This window comes from Macaca nemestrina, chromosome 5 (assembly GCF_043159975.1).
Source record: "Macaca nemestrina isolate mMacNem1 chromosome 5, mMacNem.hap1, whole genome shotgun sequence".
Lineage (NCBI taxonomy): Eukaryota > Metazoa > Chordata > Mammalia > Primates > Cercopithecidae > Macaca > Macaca nemestrina.
Window position 1 is genome coordinate 149,404,064 of NC_092129.1, and position 21,202 is coordinate 149,425,265.

A 21,202-nucleotide genomic window follows, 5' to 3' on the forward strand; every position below is an offset into this window, starting at 1 on the left:
CTCACCCCACCTCCCTCACCTCCGACAGGCCTGGAGGGTGCCGAGGAAGAGGCAGGCCCTCCACGGCTTGGGAAGCAAAGAGTCGGACCCGGTGGGAGAGGGAATCCCCTCAGCCCCTTCCTCCGACCTGAGACTCGCCCTTGGGGCACGAGGGAATCCCCCCTCCCGGCAGCGCGCCTCCGGACTGGTCCCCCGCCCCATGCCACATCCGTTAACTGCCCCACCCCCCATGGTCACTCCAAGTCCCGCCCCCCGGCCCCAGTTCACGGCCCCGCCCTCCATTCACCCTTCTGGATGCCCCCACCACGCCCTCCTCCCTCGCGCGCCCCGCCCTCCACTCGCCGTTAGCCCCAGCCCCGCCCTCCCCGTGGCGAGTCGCGCCCCACCCGCCGCCCTTTTGCGCACGCGTGTCCCCTCCTGCGCGCGGCACCTGGGAGGACTGAGCTCCTCCTTCACGGGGCGGCGGCCGTCGGCGGTTGGCGAGAGGGAGTCGGCGGGCGTGCGCGCCGCTTCCCGGGTACGTCCCGCCCCGTGCTTCCAGGGCTGGCGCAAAGACGAAGGGGGCAAGGACCCGAGGCGGTGACGCCACCGAGAGCCAGCCAATGGGCAGCGAGCGGGCAGAGCCCCAGCCGTTCGAACGGAAAGGCAGGGAAAGGGCGGGAGGAAAGAGCCAGCAGTTTGGGAGCGCGCGCTAGCCCCGCCTCTGGACTCCGGGATCCGGTCCCCATTTGCCGACACCCACCAAAGGAACGTTGCTCCCTGGGGCTGGGGTGGCCGGCGGAAGGGTGAAACTTATCTAGATAACTAGTGACCAAGGAGAGGGCGTGGATAGCTAGAGGGCACGCCTCCCTGATGTGAGGGACGGGGGAGGGGGTATTAGCAGAGGGGAAAATGATCCAGACCATGGTCCAGAACCGGTGAGAGCTAAGGAGAGGAAAAGCCCAAGCCCTCAGCCCCCGCTCCCGCCTCCCACACAAACGTTTGGCAGAGGGGACAGATCACAGCTCCCACCTTTACAGATATGAAAATATCTGCCTTCTTGGGCAGATAAACCTTTATTTAAAAAAAAAAAACAACTATTCTTTATTTGATAGCCCTGGGACATGGTGCCCTCTACCCAATAAAGCACCCTCCAGCAACCCTCCCACTCCTCACCCAATTACATACACATACAGATACAGACACACACACACACTCCCAACACAAGATCTGGATCCGTCTTCACTTCCTGTTGGCCTGGGCAGTACCAATAACACACTGGTTCACCTGGGGGTAGACAGGATAAAAGTTTGCAGAGTAACCAATACATTTTCCCCAAGATCTCCTTCCATCCTCCAATGCTAGGGCTGCCCTCAGAAATACTGAAATAAGGCCTCCAAAGGCAGGTTCAGGCTGGTCCCAGTTATGGTTGGTTCTCCTCTGCACACGGTTTGGAGGAGGTTAAAAGGCCTGAGAAGAGATAGAAGCCCCAGAAGAAAATACAGGAGCAGAGAGAGGAGGCTTTCATTTCCAGCAATACCCTGTACTAGAGACCTCCAACCTCTCTCACTGTAAAATACTTAAACCGAGATAAAAGAGTAATAACACCCATTTAGGAACTAGGACTCCTTAGAAAATGGATCAGTTGAAATCTGGGGAGGAAATGTACAAGTTGAATCTGAAAAGACTGCTAGAGTTCTGTCTAAAGGACACTGGCGCCAACCTGAAGGAGGTTCTTTTTTTTTTTTTTTTGAGACAGTCTTGCTTTGTCACACAGGCTGGAGTGCAGTGGCTCGATCTCGATGCTCACTGCAAGCTCCGCCTCCCAGGTTCACGCCATTCTCCTGCCTCAGACTCCTGAGTAGCTGGGACTACAGGCGCCCTCCACCACACCTGGCTAATTTTTTGTATTTTTAGTAGAGACAGGGTTTCACCGTGTTCGCCAGGATGGTCTCCATCTCCTGAGCTCGTGATCCACCCGCCTCGGCCTCCCAAAGTGTTGGGATTACAGGCGTGAGCCACCGCACCCGGCCAGGAGGTTCCTATTGGCCCAAAATGGGGCAATTTGAGCATCAGAAAGAGGAACGACTGTGGCTGGGCTGGGTGGCTCACGCCTGTAATCCCAACACTTTTGGTGGCTACAGTGCGCTATGATTGAGCCATTGAATTCCAGTCTAGGCAACAGAGCGTCTCTGTCTCAAAAAAATAAAAATAAAAATAACCCTCAGATAAACATTCATTGGTCACCTTTGGAAGCTGCTAGGGTATCAATTCAATACTGAAAATCAATAAATAATTCAGCATTTATCTTGTTTTTCCTGTATGAACTGAATTTCAGAGAAACCAAGTAGATGGCAAGGCAAATGTCTTCATAAAAAAATTATGACTAACCAATGCAGAACAACTAAGATTAGAAAAATCGCCATTTAAAAACCCCTTAATGAAATAATGGATCCAGGTATGGTCACTGATGGGTAAAATCACTAGGTGAAAAAGTCAGTAAGGAGCTTTTAAATGGATAGATCACGCTAACACCACCCAAATATGATAAATAAGTGAAAGTACGGGGGAAAGAGGAAGCAATCAGCCAAAATCCAGAATAGTATATTCGATAGGACAAATGACCTTCAACAAACAAATGACATAATAGTGGCAGTGTGGGGTAGGGTTGTGGAACTTGAGACATTTCAATCAAGTGGGTGGCCCTTGCCTGGATCCTGATTTGAACAAACCTATTAGGTATAAAAGACACTTCTGAGACAGTTGGGTGAAATTTAACATAAACTGGGTATTAGAGGATATTAAAGTTCATGTTGTTGGATGTTACATTGGTATAACATTAATAAAAATTAGAAAAAACATCACCACCCTCTAAAATTGAACTTAGAATACCAGATCAGGGTGCAGGTGCTGGCTACAGCAACAATCAGTGCTGATTGGGAGGAGGCCCAAGCGCACAGCAGGACAGACCTGATCAGACCTCAAATAAAGCCAGAGCCCATTAAAGGGCTATACGCTCAGGAGGAGGGTAAACCAGAGAAAAAAATTACCGTAGAGGCAGACAGTAAGGAAATTTTCTGACTTGCTTAACACTAGTGGGAGGAGATTCTAGTGGAAGAAATTCTCATACGTGAGAATTCATATGGCCACTGGCTGATCCTCATGGAGTTTGGAGTCTGAATTCACACTATTTGGAACAGTCTGAAAAACCTGTAAGCCTTTGATCCAGTAATCCCATTTCAAGGACTATTTCCCTGGTTAGATGTAACTGAAAAAATACAAAATGATGTATGTACAAAGTTAGTCAACGTGGCCTTGTTTGTAACTAAAAAAGGGTGGAAACAATCCAAGTGTCCAGTAGAGGGAACTGGTGGATAAATTTTGGTGCAACTACATAGTGGAGTCCTAGGCAGACCTAAAAATAATGGAATGATCTCTGTATGCTGATGGGGAGGAATCTTAGGGATATTTTGTGTGTTGTTTTGTTTTTTGAGACAAGGTCTTGCTCTGTCACCCAGGCTGAAGTGCAGTGGTAGGATCATGGCTCACTGCAGCCTCTACCTCCCAGGCTCAGGTGATCCTCCCACCTCAGCCTCCTGAGTAGCTGAACTATAGGTGTGAGCCACTACACCCAGCTAATTTTCCTGTTTTTTGTAGAGACAGGTCTCACTATGTTGCCCAGGCTGATTTTAAACTTGTGGGCTCAAGCAATCCTCCTGTCTTGGCTTCCCAAAGTGTTCGGATTACAGACGTGAGCTACTGCACCCAACCAGTTTAGACCTTTTAGTCAGTCACCTTTTCTTTTTTTTTTTTTCCAATCAGCTTTCTCAGGTTAAATTAATCACCTGTTTTTTAAAAAACTTAACTCAAAAGCTAATAATTGGCCGGGCGCGGTGGCTCAAGCCTGTAATCCCAGCACTTTGGGAGGCCGAGACGGGCGGATCACGAGGTCAGGAGATGGAGACCATCCTGGCTAACATGGTGAAACCCCATCTCCACTAAAAATACAAAAAAATTAGCCGGGCGTGGTGGCGGCGCCTGTAGTCCCAGCTACTCAGGAGGCTGAGGCAGGAGAATGGCGGGAACCCGGGAGGCGGAGCTTGCAGTGAGCCGAGATCGCGCCACTGCACTCCAGCCTGGGCGACAGAGCGAGACTCCGCCTCAAAAAAAAAAAAAAAAAAAAAAAAAAAAGCTAATAATTAAAAATGGAACCATGGTGAGTACTGCCTCAGATGCCTGCAAATGTAAAACCTTTCTGGACAAATGTGCTCCCTGCCCTAGAAGACAGAAGGGATAGGAATGGAGAAGCCTACAAGCACCCATGGGTCCTGACAAGGCCTGGGATTGATTGGTGGTAATCGCACCTTGGAGGCAAAGCGTAAAGAGTTGAGGGACTCGGAGACGTTCTCTTCCAGTGGAGAAATGTTCACAAACATGAGCCTATGAAAACAGAATATGCCCAGTCCCAGCATTAGGGGCCAGCAGAGCCTGGACAGGTCTCCACTGTTCCCCTCTTTCTACCCCTCACCCCAACACAGTTCCTACCTGAACCCTTCCATCTGTCCCTTTCACTCACATCTTAGCACTACCACCCAGAGAGTTCTGCAGCAGGTAGGTCAGTTTGCTGTTCCGGTAAGGCACATGGGACTCCTACATGATTGAGGTGGGGACAGATGTTTAGGAATGGGCAGAGTTCTGCACAGCCAACCCCAACTGGCCCCCAGGTCCCATATCTCCCCCCACTCCTATTCCCACCTTGTTACTCAGGGCCATGATAACCAGCCCCAGCGTGGACAGGCTGCTGTTAATGGCCTGTGTTTCCCGAAGGCGTTCCCGCTCCCCAGGGCCGAGGGCTAAGCCAGGGTCAAGTCGCTCACTCCCAGCCAGGTCCACAAGACTGAGGGAGGCCCCACACTGCAGGCCTCGGCTGGAGTGCTCCCCAGAAATCTGTAGCTGGAATACACTGTGGCTGCGTGATGACCGTTCATTCTGGGCTGTGCGGGCCACAGCCCGATTCTGGCGGGCCAGATGAAGCAGGGCCTCCACCTGGGGATGGGAGCAGAAGGGGCAAAAGGGCAGGCAGAAGTCAGTACATAGTAATATGTATGGAAATAAGTAAGAGCCCACCCCCACTCTCTCTTTCTAGCCTGTCAACAAACAAAATTAGATGCACAGTATGTCTGAAAATGGTAAGGAATACATAGAATAGGGAGTATATAAAGGCGGGGTGGGGAACCAAGTTTTGACAGGATAGCCAAAGATGGCCTCATTGCCGTAAGATCTCCAGGAAAGGAGCATCCAGGCAAAGGCCCTGAGATGGGGAGCATGACTAGTTGGTTGAGGAATAGCCAGGAGACCAGCATGGCTAGGATGAGCTGAGCAAGGAGATGAGACCTGAGATGCAGTGACCCTCCCCATTTCGGCAGCTGCATCACTCCCTCGCCACTCCTGGGTTAAGGCAGATCTACCTACAGCCCACAGGCCAAAACGGGATGTGGTAACCCAGCCTCACAACTTGTACTTCATCCTTCAATTCTCTCCTGCTCCTTTCTCTCTCTACCTCCATCTTGTGGCACCCTGCCCACTCCTCCCCATTCCCCAGTTCCAGTGCCCATGGGTCCTCACTTCTTTCTCACAGGAGACAGGGACATATCGAGCATTGGTGACAGTGAGCTCCTCGCTCCCTGGCCCCGCACGGCGAATCTCACACTCGCCCCCTTGACCCTTCCGGGTTCCAGTGGCCAGCAGGTCCCGGACAGTCTCATTGTAGATCTCTACGTAGCTTGCTACAAAGCTGTAGGTCCAGCCCTGACCACTCAGCTCCTGGGCCACAGAGAAGAGGTGCCGTAGGGCCCGAGGGATCAGCCCCTCCAACTGGGGGTCTCCCCCAGGCCCACCCTCCATTGTGAAGGTCTTGCCACTGCCTGTCTGGCCATAGGCAAAGATGCATACTGGATAGCCATCCAGGGCTGACTGGACAAGCATGGCAATCTCTTCAAACACTTCATCCTGTCCACTTCCTGGTGGGAATACCCGGTCAAAGGAAAAATCGTGGCGAGTTGGTGGGGCTGGTGCCCCACTCAGGGTCCCACGCCGCTCGTCAGACCGGGAGAGGCTAAGGCGGGTTGGAGGATCAGAGGGCCCACCAGGGCCAGAGGGAAACAGGAGGAGGCCGGGGGGTGGAGTGGGCTCCCCCGGAAGGACAGGGCGGACCCGGCAGAATACACGGATGTTGCCCTTGAGTTCCTGCAGCTGGTTGTGCAGTCGCCGGCGCTCCATTTCTAGCCCGTGAAGACGTTCTTCCCGCTCAGCCAGTAAGGCTGCCTGGGCCGCAGTCTCCTGCCACAGAGATGCCACCTCTGCTCGGCTGCTTGACAGGGCTGCTTCTGATGTCTGCAGCCTCCTCTGCCCAGAACAGAACACAACATACACAGAGGGTGATTTGCAACCAAGAATAAGAACAAATTGTGTGGCATATGGAGTGGGTGGAGTGAGGTCCCCGCTGAAAAGGACCTCAACACCTGGTAAACAAAGAAAGATAAGAAAATAAGGAATCATGGTACTAAGACAGGGAGTGCTATGGGTATGCCCAAGCACAGAGGAGCACAAGGAAGATGATATCTAGGCTGACACCCAGAAGTACAGAAGTGAACCAAGGAAGGATGCAGTACACAAAGAACATTCCAGAAAGAGGGAAGCACATATGCGCAATGTCCAGAAGTGAAAGTTGAGTCATTTAAGAGACTGCAAATAATTTAATCTAGTTGGTGCTCACCAGGAAGGAGTCAAGTGGACATGGGAGGAAGGAAAGAGAGTACCACAGGAATTTGTGATCAGGATGCCAAAGAAAGAGGGATGGAGGACTAAGGAAGACACAGATCTAAATGGGAGCTTTGCAAACAGTCAAGGGTAGGAAGAAGCATGGCAGAAAGCAAGACAGTCCGGAGTGGGCTGGGTGCAGACTGGTGGAAGAGAGAGGTATCTTCAGCAGCACCTATACTGCTAAAGATAGGTGCTCAGGAGTTCTGAGCCCAAACAGACTTGAGGGGCACCTGGAACGGAGGGGAGGCATGACCTCTGCCAGGAAAGCGGGGCTGGCATCTGGTGAAAATCTGGCCCTTACCTCCTTCTCCTCTAGTTGGGACGTCAGTCCCCTCCTTTCTTCCTGCAATTCCACTTGTTTTTTCTGAAGCTCTTGCACCAAGCCCTCCTGCGTGCTCAGCCGCTCTTCCAGCTCCAGGACACAAGCACGCAAGTTCTTCAGCTCCTGTTGGCCCTGCTCAGCCTGGGCCTGTACCTTGGCTAAATGCCCCTCCAGTGTCCTGCGCTCTGTCCCCAGGGCCTTGGCCTGCTGTTGGGCATCTCTGAGCTGGTCCTGAAGCTGCTGGTTCTCTTGGTCCAATGTTTGAGTCCTCTCACGGCAGCGTTTTAGTTCTGCGTTTAGGTCACATAACTGACCCTTTAAGTCCCAGGCTGGACGTTTGCTGGGTTTCTTCCCTCCTGCCATGGGAGGAACAGCTGATGCTAAGATGAACACAGAAAGGACAAAGCTCAGTGAAGTCTAGGCTCTCTATCCCTCCTCCCTTCTAGCCTTTATGGGATCCACACCTGATGCTACATCTCCTTCCCCTAAGAGACCAAATGGATTTTTCTGGGCACTCACCATCTTCTCTTCCCTATCCCAGCCTCTCACCCAGTGGTTATGTTTGTCACCTACTGCCAGGCTTCTGGACAGGAACAGCAGGAACTGGCTTCTGGTTCTTCAACCCTAGAGAATTGAGGAGGTGACTTAGGAAGTACAGGACCAGTGTCCCTTCACCTCCGTCATTCTCCCTTTACACATTACCCCAAATCCCTTCTCAGACCCAGCTCTTGAGCACAATTACCTGTGGCAATAGCTGTGGAACACCGGGGTCCTGTCTTCTTGGAAACTTTTTGAGCTGCCCAGGAGATGGGAGAGAGCAAAGGTAGAATGATCATTCTTAAGATGACACGTAATCTTGCTAGGACAGGGGCAGGAGAAGTGCTTTTCTCAGAATTAGAAATAAGATAACTTTCTTCCCTTATCCCTACATCTGGCCAGCTCCTAATGATACCTCCCCTAGAACCAGAAATTAGTCATCCCTCAGTATCCAAAAGGGGTTGATTCTAGCACCCCCCAAGAATACCAAAATCCAAGGATGCCCAAGTCCCTTACATAAATTGGTATATAGTATTACATATAGTCTATGCACACCCTCCCATATACTTTATTTATTGATGATTGAGACAGAGTTTCACTCGTTGCCCAGGCTGAAGTGCAATGGTATGATCTCAGCTTACAGCAAACTCCACCTCCCGGGTTCAAGCGATTCTCCTGCCTCAGCCTCCCGAGTAGCTGAGATTACAGGCATGCACCACCATGCCTGGCTAATTTTGTATTTTTAGTAAAGACGGGGTTTCACCATGTTAATTAGGCTAGCCTCGAACTCCTGACCGCTGGTGATCTGCCTGCCTTGGCCTCCATTTTTTTTTTTTTTTTGAGATAGAGTTGCACCCTTGTCACCCAGGCTGGAATGCAATGGCGCAATCTTGGCTCACTGCAACCTCCGCCTCCAGGGTTCAAGCAATTCTTCTGCCTCAGCCTCCTGAGTAGCTGGGATTACAGGCATGCGCCACCATGCCCGGCTAATTTTTTTTTTTTTTTTTTGTATTTTTAGTAGAGACAGATTTTTAGCATGTTGGCCAGGCTGGTCTCAAACTCCTGACCTCAGGTGATCTGCCTGCCTCAGCCTCCCAAAGTGCTGGGATTACAGGCGTGAGCCACAGCATCCAGCCACATATACTTTAAATCATCTTTAGATTACTTATAATATCTAACACAATGTAAATGCTATGTTAATACAGTCATGTGCCCATAATGACGTTTCGGTCAATGACAGACTGCATATACTGTCATTGACCCGTAACATCATAATGGAGCTAAAAATTCCTATTGCCTAGTGACATTATAGCCATGGTAATGTCATGGCATTCCCCACCTGTTTGTGGTGATTCTGGTATAAACAAACCTAATGCACTGCCAGTTGTATAAAAGTATAGCACATACAATTATATATAGTACATAATACCTGAAAATGATAATGACTATGTTACTAGTTTATATATGTACTGTATTGTACTTTTTATTGTATATTAGAGTGTACTCCTTCTATTCGCAAAAGCAGTTAACTATAAAACAGCCTCAGGCATGTCATTCAAAAGGCATTCCAATTTAATTTTAAAAATAAAATTTTAAATTAAAAAAATAATTTTAGGCGGGGCATAGTAACACTTGTAATCCCAGCACTTTGGGAGGCCAAGGCAGGCAGATCACGAGGTCAGGAGATTGAGACCATCCTGGCTAACACGGTGAAACCCCATCTCGACTAAAAATACAAAAAAGTAGCTGGGCGTGGTGGCGGGCGCCTGTAGTCCCAGCTACCAGGGAAGGCGGAGCTGCAGTGAGCCGAGATCACGCCACTGCACTCTAGCCTGGGCGACAGTGCGAGACTCCTTCTCATAAAAAAAAAAAAAAAAAAAAAAAAAAAGGACATTCCAGAAGGCACTGTTATCACAGGAAGTCATATCTCCATGTGTGTTACTGCCCCTGAAGATCTTCCAGTGCGACAAGATGTGGAGGTGAAAGCCAGTAATGTTGACGATCCTGACCCCGTGTAGGCCTAGACTAATGTGTGTATTTCTTCATTTTTAACAAAAGGTTTCGAAAGCAAAATAATATTGAAAAATTTTCAAATTCAAGCTTACTTCTTGGAAAAAAATACAAATAAAATTTTAAATTAAAAAAAGAATTTTAGGTGGGGCATAGTAACTCATGCTTGTAATCCCAGCACTTTGGGAGGCTGAGGTGGGCAGGTCACAAGGTCAGGAGATCAAGACCATCCTGGCTAACACGGTGAAACCCCATCTCGACTAAAAATACAAAAAATTAGACGGGCGTGGTGGCATGCACCTGTAGTTCTAGCTACTCGGGAGGCTGAGGCAGGAGAATTGCTTGAACCCAGGAGGTGGAGGTTATAGTGAGCTGAGATCATGCCACTGCACTCCAGCCTGGGCGACACAGCAAGACTGTCTCAAAAAAAAAAAAGAATTTTCTTTTCAACCCAGGAGACGGAGATCCATATTGCTCTCAGTATATGCTCCCCACCCAATAAAAAAATTTAGACAGAAAAAAAGCATGAGGAATAAGGATATAAGTAAATAAAGTATTTCTGTACAGCTATACAATGTTTGTGTTTTAAGTTGTTATTACAAGGTCAAAAAGATAGCCGGGTGCAGTTGCTTACACCTGTAATCCCAGCACTTTGGGAGGCTGAGGCAGGCAGATCACGAGGTCAGGAGATCAAGACCATCCTGGCTAACACGGTGAAACCCCGTCTCTACTAAAAATACAAAAAACAAAATTAGCCAGGTGTGGTGGAGGGCGCCTGTAGTCCCAGCTACTCGGGAGGCGGAGGCAGGAGAATGGCGTGAACCTGGGAGGCAGAGCTTGCAGTGAGTTGAGATTGTGCCACTGCACTCCAGCCTGGGCGACAGCGAGACTTCATCTCAAAAAAAAAAAAAAGAGAGAGTTAAAAAAAGATTAAAATGTTACATCAGCCTTGGCAAGTGGGAAAAAAAATGCTAGGTTTATAAAGCAAAACAGTTATAGTAAACTAAGGTTAATTTATTATAAAAGAACTATTTTTTATAAATTTGGTGTAGCCTAACTGTACCATGTTTCTAAAGTCTACAGCAGTGAAGAGTAAGGCCCTAGGCCTTCACATTCGCTCACCACTCACTCGCTGACTCATGCAGAGCAACTTCCATTCAACTATGCTCCATTTAATGGTTTGTACCCTGTACAGGTGTACCCTTTTTTTATCATTTATATTGTTATTTTAAATGTACCTTTTCTATGTTTAGGTATGTTTATATACACAAATGGTTACCACTGGGTTATAGTTACCTACAGTGCTTCAGTATAGTAACACGCCACACAGGCTTGTTGCCCAGGAGCAATAGGCTATCCCAGACAGCCTAGGTGTGTAGCAGGCTAGATCATCTAGGTTTCAGTAAGTACATTCTATGATGTTTCCACAGTAATGCATTTCTGATAATGTATCTGCATTGCCAAGTGACACATGACCATAATTGTTATATTGTATTTTTTGGTTATTTTTTTATTTTCCATGAATTTTTTTTTTTTTTTGAGACCGAGTCTCGCTCTGTCGCCAGGCTGGCGCAATCTCAGCTCACTGCAACCTCCACCTCCCGGGTTCTAAGCAATTCTCCTGCCTCAGCCTCCAGAGTAGCTGGATTACAGGTGCGGGACATCATGTCCGGCTAATTTTGTATTTTTAGTAGAGACAGGGTTTCACCATGTTGGCCAGGCTGGTCTGGAACTCCGGACTTCAGGTAATCCACCCACCTTGGCCTCACAAAGTGCTGGGATTGATTATAGGCGTGAGCCACTGTGCCTACTCTCCTTGAATATTTTCAACCGATGGTTGGTTGAATCTGCAGAAGCAGAACCCACGGATACAGAGGGCCAACTGTACTCCATAGGCCAAAAAGCAAGTTGGATCAAGATAAGTAAAAGCAGAACCATATCTAAAGTATGCCACCATTTGCGTAAAAAAGGTGGGGGAGTATAGTCTTACTTGCTTGAATACCAATAGAATTTTCCTGGAAGAACATACAGTTGCCCTGGGTAGCAGAACTGGGTGGTTGGAGGACAGAAACAGGAAGCAAATTTTACTATACAACAACCTTTGTGCCTTTGGAATTTTGAACCAAATGAAATGTTATTACCTATTCAAAACAGACAGGCTGGGCGTGGTGCCTCACCTGAGGCCAGGAGTTCAAGACCAGCCTGGCCAACATGGTGAAACCCCATCTCTACTAAAAATACAAAAATTAGCTGGGCATGGTGGTGGGCACCTGTAATCCCAGCTACTCAGGAGGCTGAGGTAGGAGAATCGCTTGAACCTGGGAGGAGGAGGTTGCAGTGAGCAGAGGTCGCGCCACTGCACTCCAGCCTGGGCGACAGAGCAAGACTGTCTCAAAAAAAAAAAAAAAAAAAAACCAGAAAAAAACCAAAATAGAATAAAATTGAAAGAAAAGAAACAAGTGAGTTGAAGAGCACTGGACTTCCGTGTCCTTGGAGGCTATCCATCCCGAGAGCCCACCTGTGGTCTGGCCTTGTGTCTGTGGCACTGTAGTGAGGGATGGAACTCTTGGGTGGGATGTGGTAATTTTGGTGGTTGCACCCAGGCCTCTTGTCCGTTTCTGGGGAAAGATAAAGACAAGGTCCACAGTCACCCTCCCAAATGGTTTATACTCTCTCTCTCCTTTCTTTCACACACACATACACACACATACCCCCACATACCCCACACACTCATGCACAGCTCTCCACGCCCAGCTCACCTTCTCAGGCTCCAGGCCATCTTCCATCTGGTCAGGCCTCCTCTTGAGTCTGCTTCCTGAGAGAGGCAGCCGGGAAGGGGCCTTAATCCGAGGTCTCTTCAGTTCTATGTTCCCCTTTACTTCCAACAGGGGGGACCTCTGTTGGGAAAAGAGACCCTTGAGACAATACCCAGGAGCCCAAATGTCCCAAGAACTTCCCGTCTTGGCCCCCCAGCCTCAATTATCAACATCACCACACCAAGCACTGAGCACCACTTGTGCCAAAAGCTGAATTATGTGCCAGACAGACAGCATGAACAGAAGTGGGGACATAACCTAAAAGTGGGAATAACCTCTAGGAGAAAAGCTGGACTTGACTAACTTTAAGGGCAGGAGTCAAACAAGCAGAGAGGAATGGATGCTCTTTCTGGAAGGCAAAAATTCAAATATGCACATAGCATGGCTAAGAAACCAACTGGCCCTTTTGGCTGAAGCTGAGAATCATAAATAAGGGAGAGAGTGGAAGATATGTGAGGGCTGAAGACTGCTTGGGAGAATCAGGCAACATTTATTGAGCAATGTTTGAAATGTTTTACTTGGGCCAGGTGCAGCAGCTCACGCCTGTAATCCCAGCACTTTGGGAGGCTGAGGCAGGCAGATCACAAGGTCAGGAGTTTGAGACTAGCCTGGCCAACATGGTGAAACCCTGTCTCTACTAAAAATACAAAAATTAGCTGGGTGTGGTGGCGCATGCCTGCAATACCAGCTACTCGGGAGGCTGAGTCAGGAGAATCACTTGACCCTAGGAGGCAGAGGTTGCGATGAGCCGAGATCACGCCACTGCACTCCAGCCTGGGCAACAGAGTGAGACTCCATCTCAAAAAAAAAAAAAAAAGGCATTCGAACTTAATTCTAGCCGAGCACGGTGGCTTACGCCTGTAATCCCAGCACTTTGGGATGCTGAGGCGGGCAGATTACTTAAGGTCAGGAGTTCAAGACCAGCCTGACCAACATGGTGAAACCTTGTTTCTACAAAAATTACCCGGGCATGGTGGCATGTGCCTGTAATCCAGCTGCTTGGGAAGCCGAGGAAGACAATTGCTTGAGTGACTGGCAGAGGTTGTGGTGAGCCAAGATCATACCACTGCACTCCAGCCTGGGTGACAGAGCGAGACTGTGTCTCAAAAAAAAAAAAAAAAGACAAAGAACTTGGCCAGGCGCGGTGTCTCACGCCTGTAATCCCAGCACTTTGGGAGGCTGAGGTGGGCAGATCATGAGGTCAGGAGATTGAGACCATCCTGGCTAACATGGTGAAACCCCATCTCTACTAAAACATACAAAAAATTAGCTGGGTGTGGTGGCAGGCGCCTGTAGTCCTAGCTACCTGGGAGGCTGAGGCAGGAGAATGGCCTGAACCCGGGAGGCGTAGCTTGCAGTGAGCCAAAATCATGCCACTGCACTCCAGCCTGGGCAACGGAGTGAGACTCCGTCTCAGAAAAAAAAAAAAAAAAGAACTTAATTCTCATGGAACTCAGTTGAAAGGGGCTATTCTAGAAGCTTGAGGGCTAAGCTAGGCAGACATCCACCTTAGCGAACCAGATGGCATTTGCCTGTGGTCCCAGCTGCAAGGGAGGCTGAGGTGGGAGGATGGCTTGGGCCCAGGTCAAGGCTGCAGTGAGCTGCGATCATGCCACCGCACTCCAGCACTCCAGCCTGGGCGACATACTGAGATCCTGTCTCGAAAAAGAAAAAGAAAAAAGAAAAAGAAAAGAAATAACACAGAGATCTGAGTACCTGAAGAGCTGGTTTTTGTTTATTTGTTTTGAGACAGGGTTTCCCAAGCTGGTTTTGAACTTTGAGTTCAAGTGATCCTCCTGCCTCAGCCTCCTGAGTGCCTAGGACAACAGGCACGTGCCCATTGGACCCAGCAGGATTGGTTTTATGGATGCTAAGTCCAATTTTGGGAAAGTGAGTTTGAGCTACCTGTGATACAATGAGATTTACTCAAGGAAGTTCATAAAGCATCATTATTTTTAAAAATAATGAAACAACCTGATACACTGTTTTCTTTTGTTTTTAATTTATTATCATAACCCCTATATAAGACTGTGAGCACCATAAGAATTCATCTGTTTTGTTCATAACTATATAACCAGAGGGCCTAGTACAACGTCTGCTACATGGTAGGACTCTACAGTTTTTGAAGGAATGAAATTTAATGTTCATCAGTAGGGCAATACTTACACTGTGATATATCCATACCATTGGCTTCTATACAAATAAAATGGGAAAAAAAGAGGTAGTATTTTTCCTGCCACCTACAGAAATGTGCACAAAGAATGCTTATTTTAATTTAGCGTAATCAATTATAGTATGGAAACCAAATTTTTCTTTAAGTATTCCAAAGTCAAACACTGATTTTCAAAAATACCCTGTGCCCTTCCTCCTCTCTACACTACCATAGTGGATCTGCCACAGACCTACCTCCTTGGAATCTGTCGGTTCAGAAAATGTGTTTAAAGGTTTGTTTATTCAGGACAACTCCAAAGACCACAGTATATATATTTTTCCCATCTATTAATATAAAGCTAGACATGATACCCTCCAACTTTCCACAATGAGAAGCATAAGCACTTAACCTTCTATAAGAATGGATATTCATGCAACCCTGCCTACATCCACCTCACCACAAGATCAGAGATGGATGGCCCTGCTCCTAAGGCAACCCTTTCACATATGCATCACATGCCACCCCTCCTTACCAAATCCTGGACTCACCAAATCCTCCCAATTGCAGGAACATTCCTCCAGCAATCATCCCTTCTCACCTCTGCACCATCAGCTTTGCGCTATATGGCATCACTCCAACTGACATACAACAAACTCTATTATTTCTTCGAACCTAAAAGAATCTGAACTGTTTTCCCTAACAGATACTATCCTTTTTCCTTGCCGCCCTTAGCAGCAAAACTCTTAGCAGCAAAAGTATTACCTATATCGTATTCACTGTGGCCAATTTCTCTCCTAAGCCCATTGCAATCAGGCTTTCATTCCCACCATTCCATTGAAATTCCTATTCTCAAGATCACGAGTAACTTCATGTTGCTAAGTCAATTCTTTATCTTCATTTTCTTGACCCATTAAACAGCATTTGATACAACTGATCACTCTCCTTTTCCTTAATAGGCATTCTTCATTTAGCTTCCAGGAGACCACCCTTTCTTACCTCACTGGCAGGTCCTCCCCATCACTCCAGACTTTAACAGCATTCTCTATCTATACTCACTATCCACTCCCATGGCTTTAAAGATCATTGATATGCTGACAGTTTCCAAATTTATATGTCCAGCTCAGACCTCGATCCTGCACCTATACTGAACTGCATCCTCAACATCTCTATTTAAGGCTGGGAGTGGTGCCTCATGCCTGTAATCCCAGCACTTTGGGAGGCTGAGGTGGGTGGATCACTTGAGGTCGGAGTTCGAGACCAGCCTGGCCAACATGGCAAAACTCTGCCTCTACTAAAAATACAAAAATTACCCGGGTGTGGTGGCACATGCCTGTAATCCCAGCTACTCGGGAGACTGAGGCGGGAGGATCACTTGAAGCTGGGAGGTAGAAGCTGCGGTGAGCCGAGATCGCACCACTGCACTCCAGCCTGGGCAAGAGTGAGAGACTCTGTCTCAAAAAAAAAAAGTCTCCATTTGGAAGTCTAATAACTGACCTGTTGATGTCCAACCCTGCTTTGAACTTGCTCCTCTTGCAGCTTTCTCCATCTCAGTTGATATAACTCCATCTTCCAGTTGCTCAAGCCAAAAACCCAGTCTTCTCTTTCTCCTACATACCACATCTAATCTGTCAGCAAAGCATGGCTGATTGTACCTTCAAAATATATCCAGAACCCGACCACTTTTTACTATTTCTTCCACTGCTACCACCCTGACCTAAGACACCATCATCTGGCACCTAGATTATCATAAACCAGTGGTTCTCAACTGAGGGCTATTTTATCCCCCAGGTGACATTTGACAATGTCCAATGCAGTCCTGCACACTGTCAGATGCCTAGCAGCATCCCTGCCTCTACCCACTAGATGCCAGTAGCAACCCCCCACCTCGTCATGACAAAAAATGTTGGCTAGGTGTGGTGCTCATGCCTGTAATCCGAGTACTTTGGGAGGCCGAAGCGGGAGGATCATGAGGTCAGGAGATTGAGACCATCCTGGCTGACACGGTGAACCCCTGTCTCTACTAAAAATACAAAAAATTAGCCAGGTGTGGTGGCATGCGCCTGTAGTCCCAGCTACTCGGGAGGCTGAGGCAGGAGAATCGCCTGAACCCGGGAAGCGGAGGTTGCAGTGAGCCAAGATCGCACCACTGCACTCCAGGCTGGCGACAGAGCATGACTACATCTCAAAAAAAAAAAAAAAAAAAAGAAGTTGCAGGGCACGGTGGCTCATGCCTGTAATCCCAGCACTTTGGGAGGCCAAGGTAGGTGAATTGCTTGAGCCCAGGAGTTCCAGACCAGCCTGGGCAACATGGCAAAACCTGTCTCTATAAAAAATACAAAAAACTAGCCAGGCATAGCGGCAGGTGCCTGTAGTCCCAGCTACTCAGGAGGCTGAGGTGGGAGGATCACTTGAACCCAGGAAGTTAAGGCTCTAGTGAGCCATGATCACGCCACTGCACTCCAGCCTGGGAACAGAGAAAGAAACTGTCTCAAAACAAAACAAAAAAAACAAGAAGCAAACAAAAAATCAAAACAAAAGGCAATGGTGCTATGGTTGTGAAAATCTGTTGGACCTGACATATATTATCTCTTTGCTTAAAATCGTCCAGTGATTCCCCATCTCACTCAGAGTAAAAGTCCTCACAATGACCCCCACAAGGACTAACTGTGATCAGCAACCCCACTACCCATTACCTGACTTCTTTTCCCACAACTTTTCCCCTTGCTCACTTCAATCCTGCCACACTTCCCTCCTTACAACTCTTTAGGGACTCTGCTCTAGCAGATTCCCTCTACCTGAAATGTTCTTCCCTCACTATCTGCTTGTCTATCTCCCTCACTTCCTTCAACTCATCTTTTCCATGGGGGTTACTGAGACCACCCTATTTAATATTCTATCCCGCCAGTTGGCTTCTCCTGCTCCCTTAACCTTGAATTTCTCCTTTTCTCCACAGCATTTATGGCCTTCCAGCAGTTATATAATTCATTTATTACATTTGTTGTCTGTATCCCCATAGAATGGCAGCTCCATGATGGCAGCGATTTGTCCCTTGTTCACTGCTGCATCCTAAGTACCCACAACCGTGCCTGGCATGTAGTAGGTGCTCAGTAAATACTTGATGAGTAGATCTGAGAAGGCTTTTACTACTTCTCACTGTCACATCATACTACTCTGCTCTCTGGTTATCACGACAGAAAGAATCTCTCTTTATTTTTTTTTTATTTTTTTTTTTTTGAGACGGAGTCTCACTCTGTCGCCCGGGCTGGAGTACAGTGGCCGGATCTCAGCTCACTGCAAGCTCCGCCTCCCGGGTTTACGTCATTTTCCTGCCTCAGCCTCCCGAGTAGCTGGGACTACAGGCGCCCGCCACCTCGCCCGGCTAGTTTTTTGTATTTTTTTAGTAGAGACGGGGTTTCACTGTGTTAGCCAGGATGGTCTCGATCTCCTGGCCTCGTGATCCGCCCGTCTCGGCCTCCCAAAGTGCTGGGATTACAGGCTTGAGCCACCGCGCCCGGCCCAGAAAGAATCTCTCTTAAGGGAATCCTAACTTTAGGGAAACCTGAATGTGAAATACCAGTAAACAAAAGATTCAGGCAGGAGACCTTTCCTGGCACCAGAAATCAGTACACTCCAGCTGTCATACACATTCATCTCTCTTCACTGGAGAGAGGAAGCTGCATATGGTTGTGGGGTGCAGCAGGGCACCATTTAAGAGAAAGAACTAAATCAATCAGTTTCATTGGGCAGCAATCTGCAAAATTTGGGAAAGGAGAGAGAGAATGAGTCTTTCGGCCCAGATTACCCTACTCTCCTTCTCCCTTTCCTACACTCTGAAGCAGCAGTGATGAGGAGAGGCGATAACACAAAAGGACCTCAGCAAGGATGTGACCTCAGACACCATGTCCCCAAAGGAAGAAGTCATATCAGAACTCTCCCTTCTTACACACTGCAATCACACCCTGAGTAGGAATAAAGAAGTGGAAATGTGTCAGAGGAGCCTGAGAATTCGAAAGGGGAAATCTCGGAGACATGAAAGGGAGGGGCCCCCGAGACTTGAAGCTGGGGGAAGACAGACAGACGTCCCTTCCGACCTCCCCGGGTGCACTCTGCCGTCTCCACTCCTGCCTCCGCCCCTTTCCACTTGTGCGGGGCCGCACGGACCTTCGCTCTCCCGGTAGACATGACAAAGGCCGGCCGGGAGCCGGGGGCGCGACAGCATCGGGGCGGCCAGCCGTCGTCCCCATCCCCAGGACAGGACACCTGCGCCGCCCCCTACTCACCTGCGGATCCATGTCCACCTCGGTCCCACACGCGCCGGGGGAATGCAGTGGAAGAGAACTGGGTTCCGGGGATCCTGGGACTCGCGTTCTCTCGCCCGCTCGCGAAGCAGGGTAGAGAACTCGCGCGGCTCCGGCCGCTACCAGCCCCGCGCCACACCCGCCACTTTTGAATTCCAACGGCCGCCACCCGCTCTCACCGCGCTCTGCACGCAGGGACCAATCGTCGCTGTCGCCACAGCCGAGGGCCAATCGCAGCGTCCTCCGCCACCCGAAGCCACACCCCGCCCAACAGGCGCCTTCTCTTTTCTGTTTCGCAGGCGTCGGAGAGGTAAGCGGATTAATTCCACTTCCGGTCCCACTTACGCTTCTCACCCCTCCCTCCTCTAGCGGCAACCGTGCTGGACTTCCGCTCCGCTCCCTGCCGTCGCTCGCTACGTCAAAAAATGCGTGGACGTCGCCGCACGAACGCAACTGGCCGAACGTAACTGGTGGCGGCCGGAGGAGGAGGGGCTGGGATGCTGGAGGAAAGAAATCACGCATGCGCAAACAAGGACCATTGCCGGTAGACAGGCTGGACTAGCGCCTCCTGGTGACGGCAGTAGGGAGCGCACTCGTTTTCCGTCGACGTGATTGCGGCTCCAGCGCTGCCTCTCCTGGTCGTGGTTGACTAGGCTCGGAAGTGGCTCCTGGAGCCCTCACGTGGACGTTAGTGGCCTGGTCTGTTCATTCCCTGGTAATGTTGCCATTTCTCACCAAATTTAGGAACTTTTGCGCTCCATTGAAGCCTGACAGTGGGGATTCAAAACTCAGGAAATAATTTTTTTTTTTATAGCCCCCTTCTCTCAGTCAACCTACTTACCTGGGTGCTGTTACTGGTGCTGGGCTCAGGGCCTTTGGAGTCTCGAGCCCAGGGAAGATTTACTGCTTCCATTTATGGAGTATTTTATGTTTTTCAGGTTATGGACCTGTATTATCTCCTCTTATAATCTCAAAAATTCACTGAGTTCCTACATTGTGCCACGTTCTTTGTATAGATGGATGGAGACAGGTTCAGAAAGGTTAAATAGTTAAGTATAAGGTCACACCGCTGGTTGGGAATGGATCTAGATTCCATTAGCTTCAAAATTCGAGCTATTTCTGTTAACTCACGTTGCCTCTAATAGGCTCGGTGACAAGAGAAACCCCTTACGTGTGAATAAGGTGCTAGTTTGCAAAGTCGTTCTACCATATTTACTCATCCGAGTTTCCATCCAATCCTGGAGGTAGTCAAGACAGGGTTTTATTTATGAAGCCGAAAGGCAGGGGCCTAAAGCATATGTTCCGGGGTTTGGTGTGCAGTTGGAAATTGGCAGGTCTGGCACCCACGCTGCCGTCTTCTATCCATTACTTTAACTTGGCTTCAAACAAACTTGTGGAGAGAAGCAGATTGTGGGGAGACACACTGTCTGAAAACCATGTTGCCATCCCCCCAACCTTTGATATCCTGGGAAAACTCCAAAAAGCAAGAGCTGGAAGAGAACACAGTAAAAAGAAAAGTAAAGGAAGAAACTAGAGAAAACCGACAATGGAAGGTAAAGGGAGTAACTGAGAAGGGAGACCTGAGAAGAAACATATAGCTAAAGATATTTATCAAATTAAAAGAAAAAGTTAAACTAGGAGAAATATAGACCCATTAGCAGATGAAAGGGGGAAAATTTATTCATCCCAATTGATGCAGCAAAGCCACTCAAAATATTCAACACCCATTGATTTAAAAAAAAAAAAAAAAAAAAACTCCAGAAGCTGATAAAGGACATCTTCAAAAATTTCTCAAAACATCTCACCATAATGGTGAAATGTTGAAAGCATTCCTTTCAAGATGGGGAACAAGGCAAGGATGCCTGCTCTCAATAATCCTCACCAATACAACAATGGAAGTTGTAGCCAGTGCAATAAGCAACAAATATATAAGGATTACAAAAAACAATAATGTTAATATTCGCAGATGAAATTATTGCACGTACAGCAACCCTAAAGTAAAATTCAGATAAAATTGATAAATGAGTTTAGCAAGGTTGATGGATAAAAGATCAGTAAGAGGAAAAAAATCAATTTACAAGATCAATTGCATTTCCATCTTCAGCAACATCAATTAGAAAGCATAACTTTAAAAATTGTACTATTTGGTTACATGAATATTTACATACATAAAAGTTAAGCTCAGGCTGGGCGTGGTGACTCACGCTTGTAATCCCAGCACTTTGGGAGGCTGAGGCAGATGGTTCACCTGAGGTCAAGAGTTCAA

The 21,202-nt window shown here is 48.2% G+C and overlaps 1 protein-coding gene across 4 annotated transcripts; it reads right to left on the minus strand.

The window, feature by feature from the left end:
• Positions 1–1,038: 1,038 nt before the first annotated feature.
• On the minus strand, positions 1,039–19,677 carry LOC105474458 (kinesin family member C1). 4 transcript variants are annotated; one of them, XM_071097198.1, is made up of 11 exons: positions 18,919–19,093; positions 12,430–12,567; positions 12,189–12,288; positions 7,866–7,919; positions 7,697–7,747; positions 7,103–7,503; positions 5,605–6,384; positions 4,735–5,025; positions 4,556–4,629; positions 4,344–4,419; positions 1,039–1,266 (listed from the first exon to the last, which is right to left on the minus strand). In XM_071097198.1, the coding sequence occupies exons 1-11, from the start codon at positions 18,928–18,930 to the stop codon at positions 1,222–1,224; spliced, it is 2,022 nt and encodes a 673-aa protein (XP_070953299.1). In that variant the 5' UTR covers positions 18,931–19,093; the 3' UTR covers positions 1,039–1,221. The 4 variants fall into 4 exon arrangements, 3 of the variants coding, with proteins under 3 accessions (XP_070953299.1, XP_070953298.1, XP_070953300.1); XM_071097197.1 differs by lacking the exon at positions 18,919–19,093 and adding an exon at positions 19,282–19,667 and having other exon boundaries at positions 1,056–1,266; XM_071097199.1 differs by lacking the exon at positions 18,919–19,093 and adding an exon at positions 19,116–19,275 and having other exon boundaries at positions 1,056–1,266.
• Between the last annotated feature and the right edge of the window lie 1,525 nt (positions 19,678–21,202).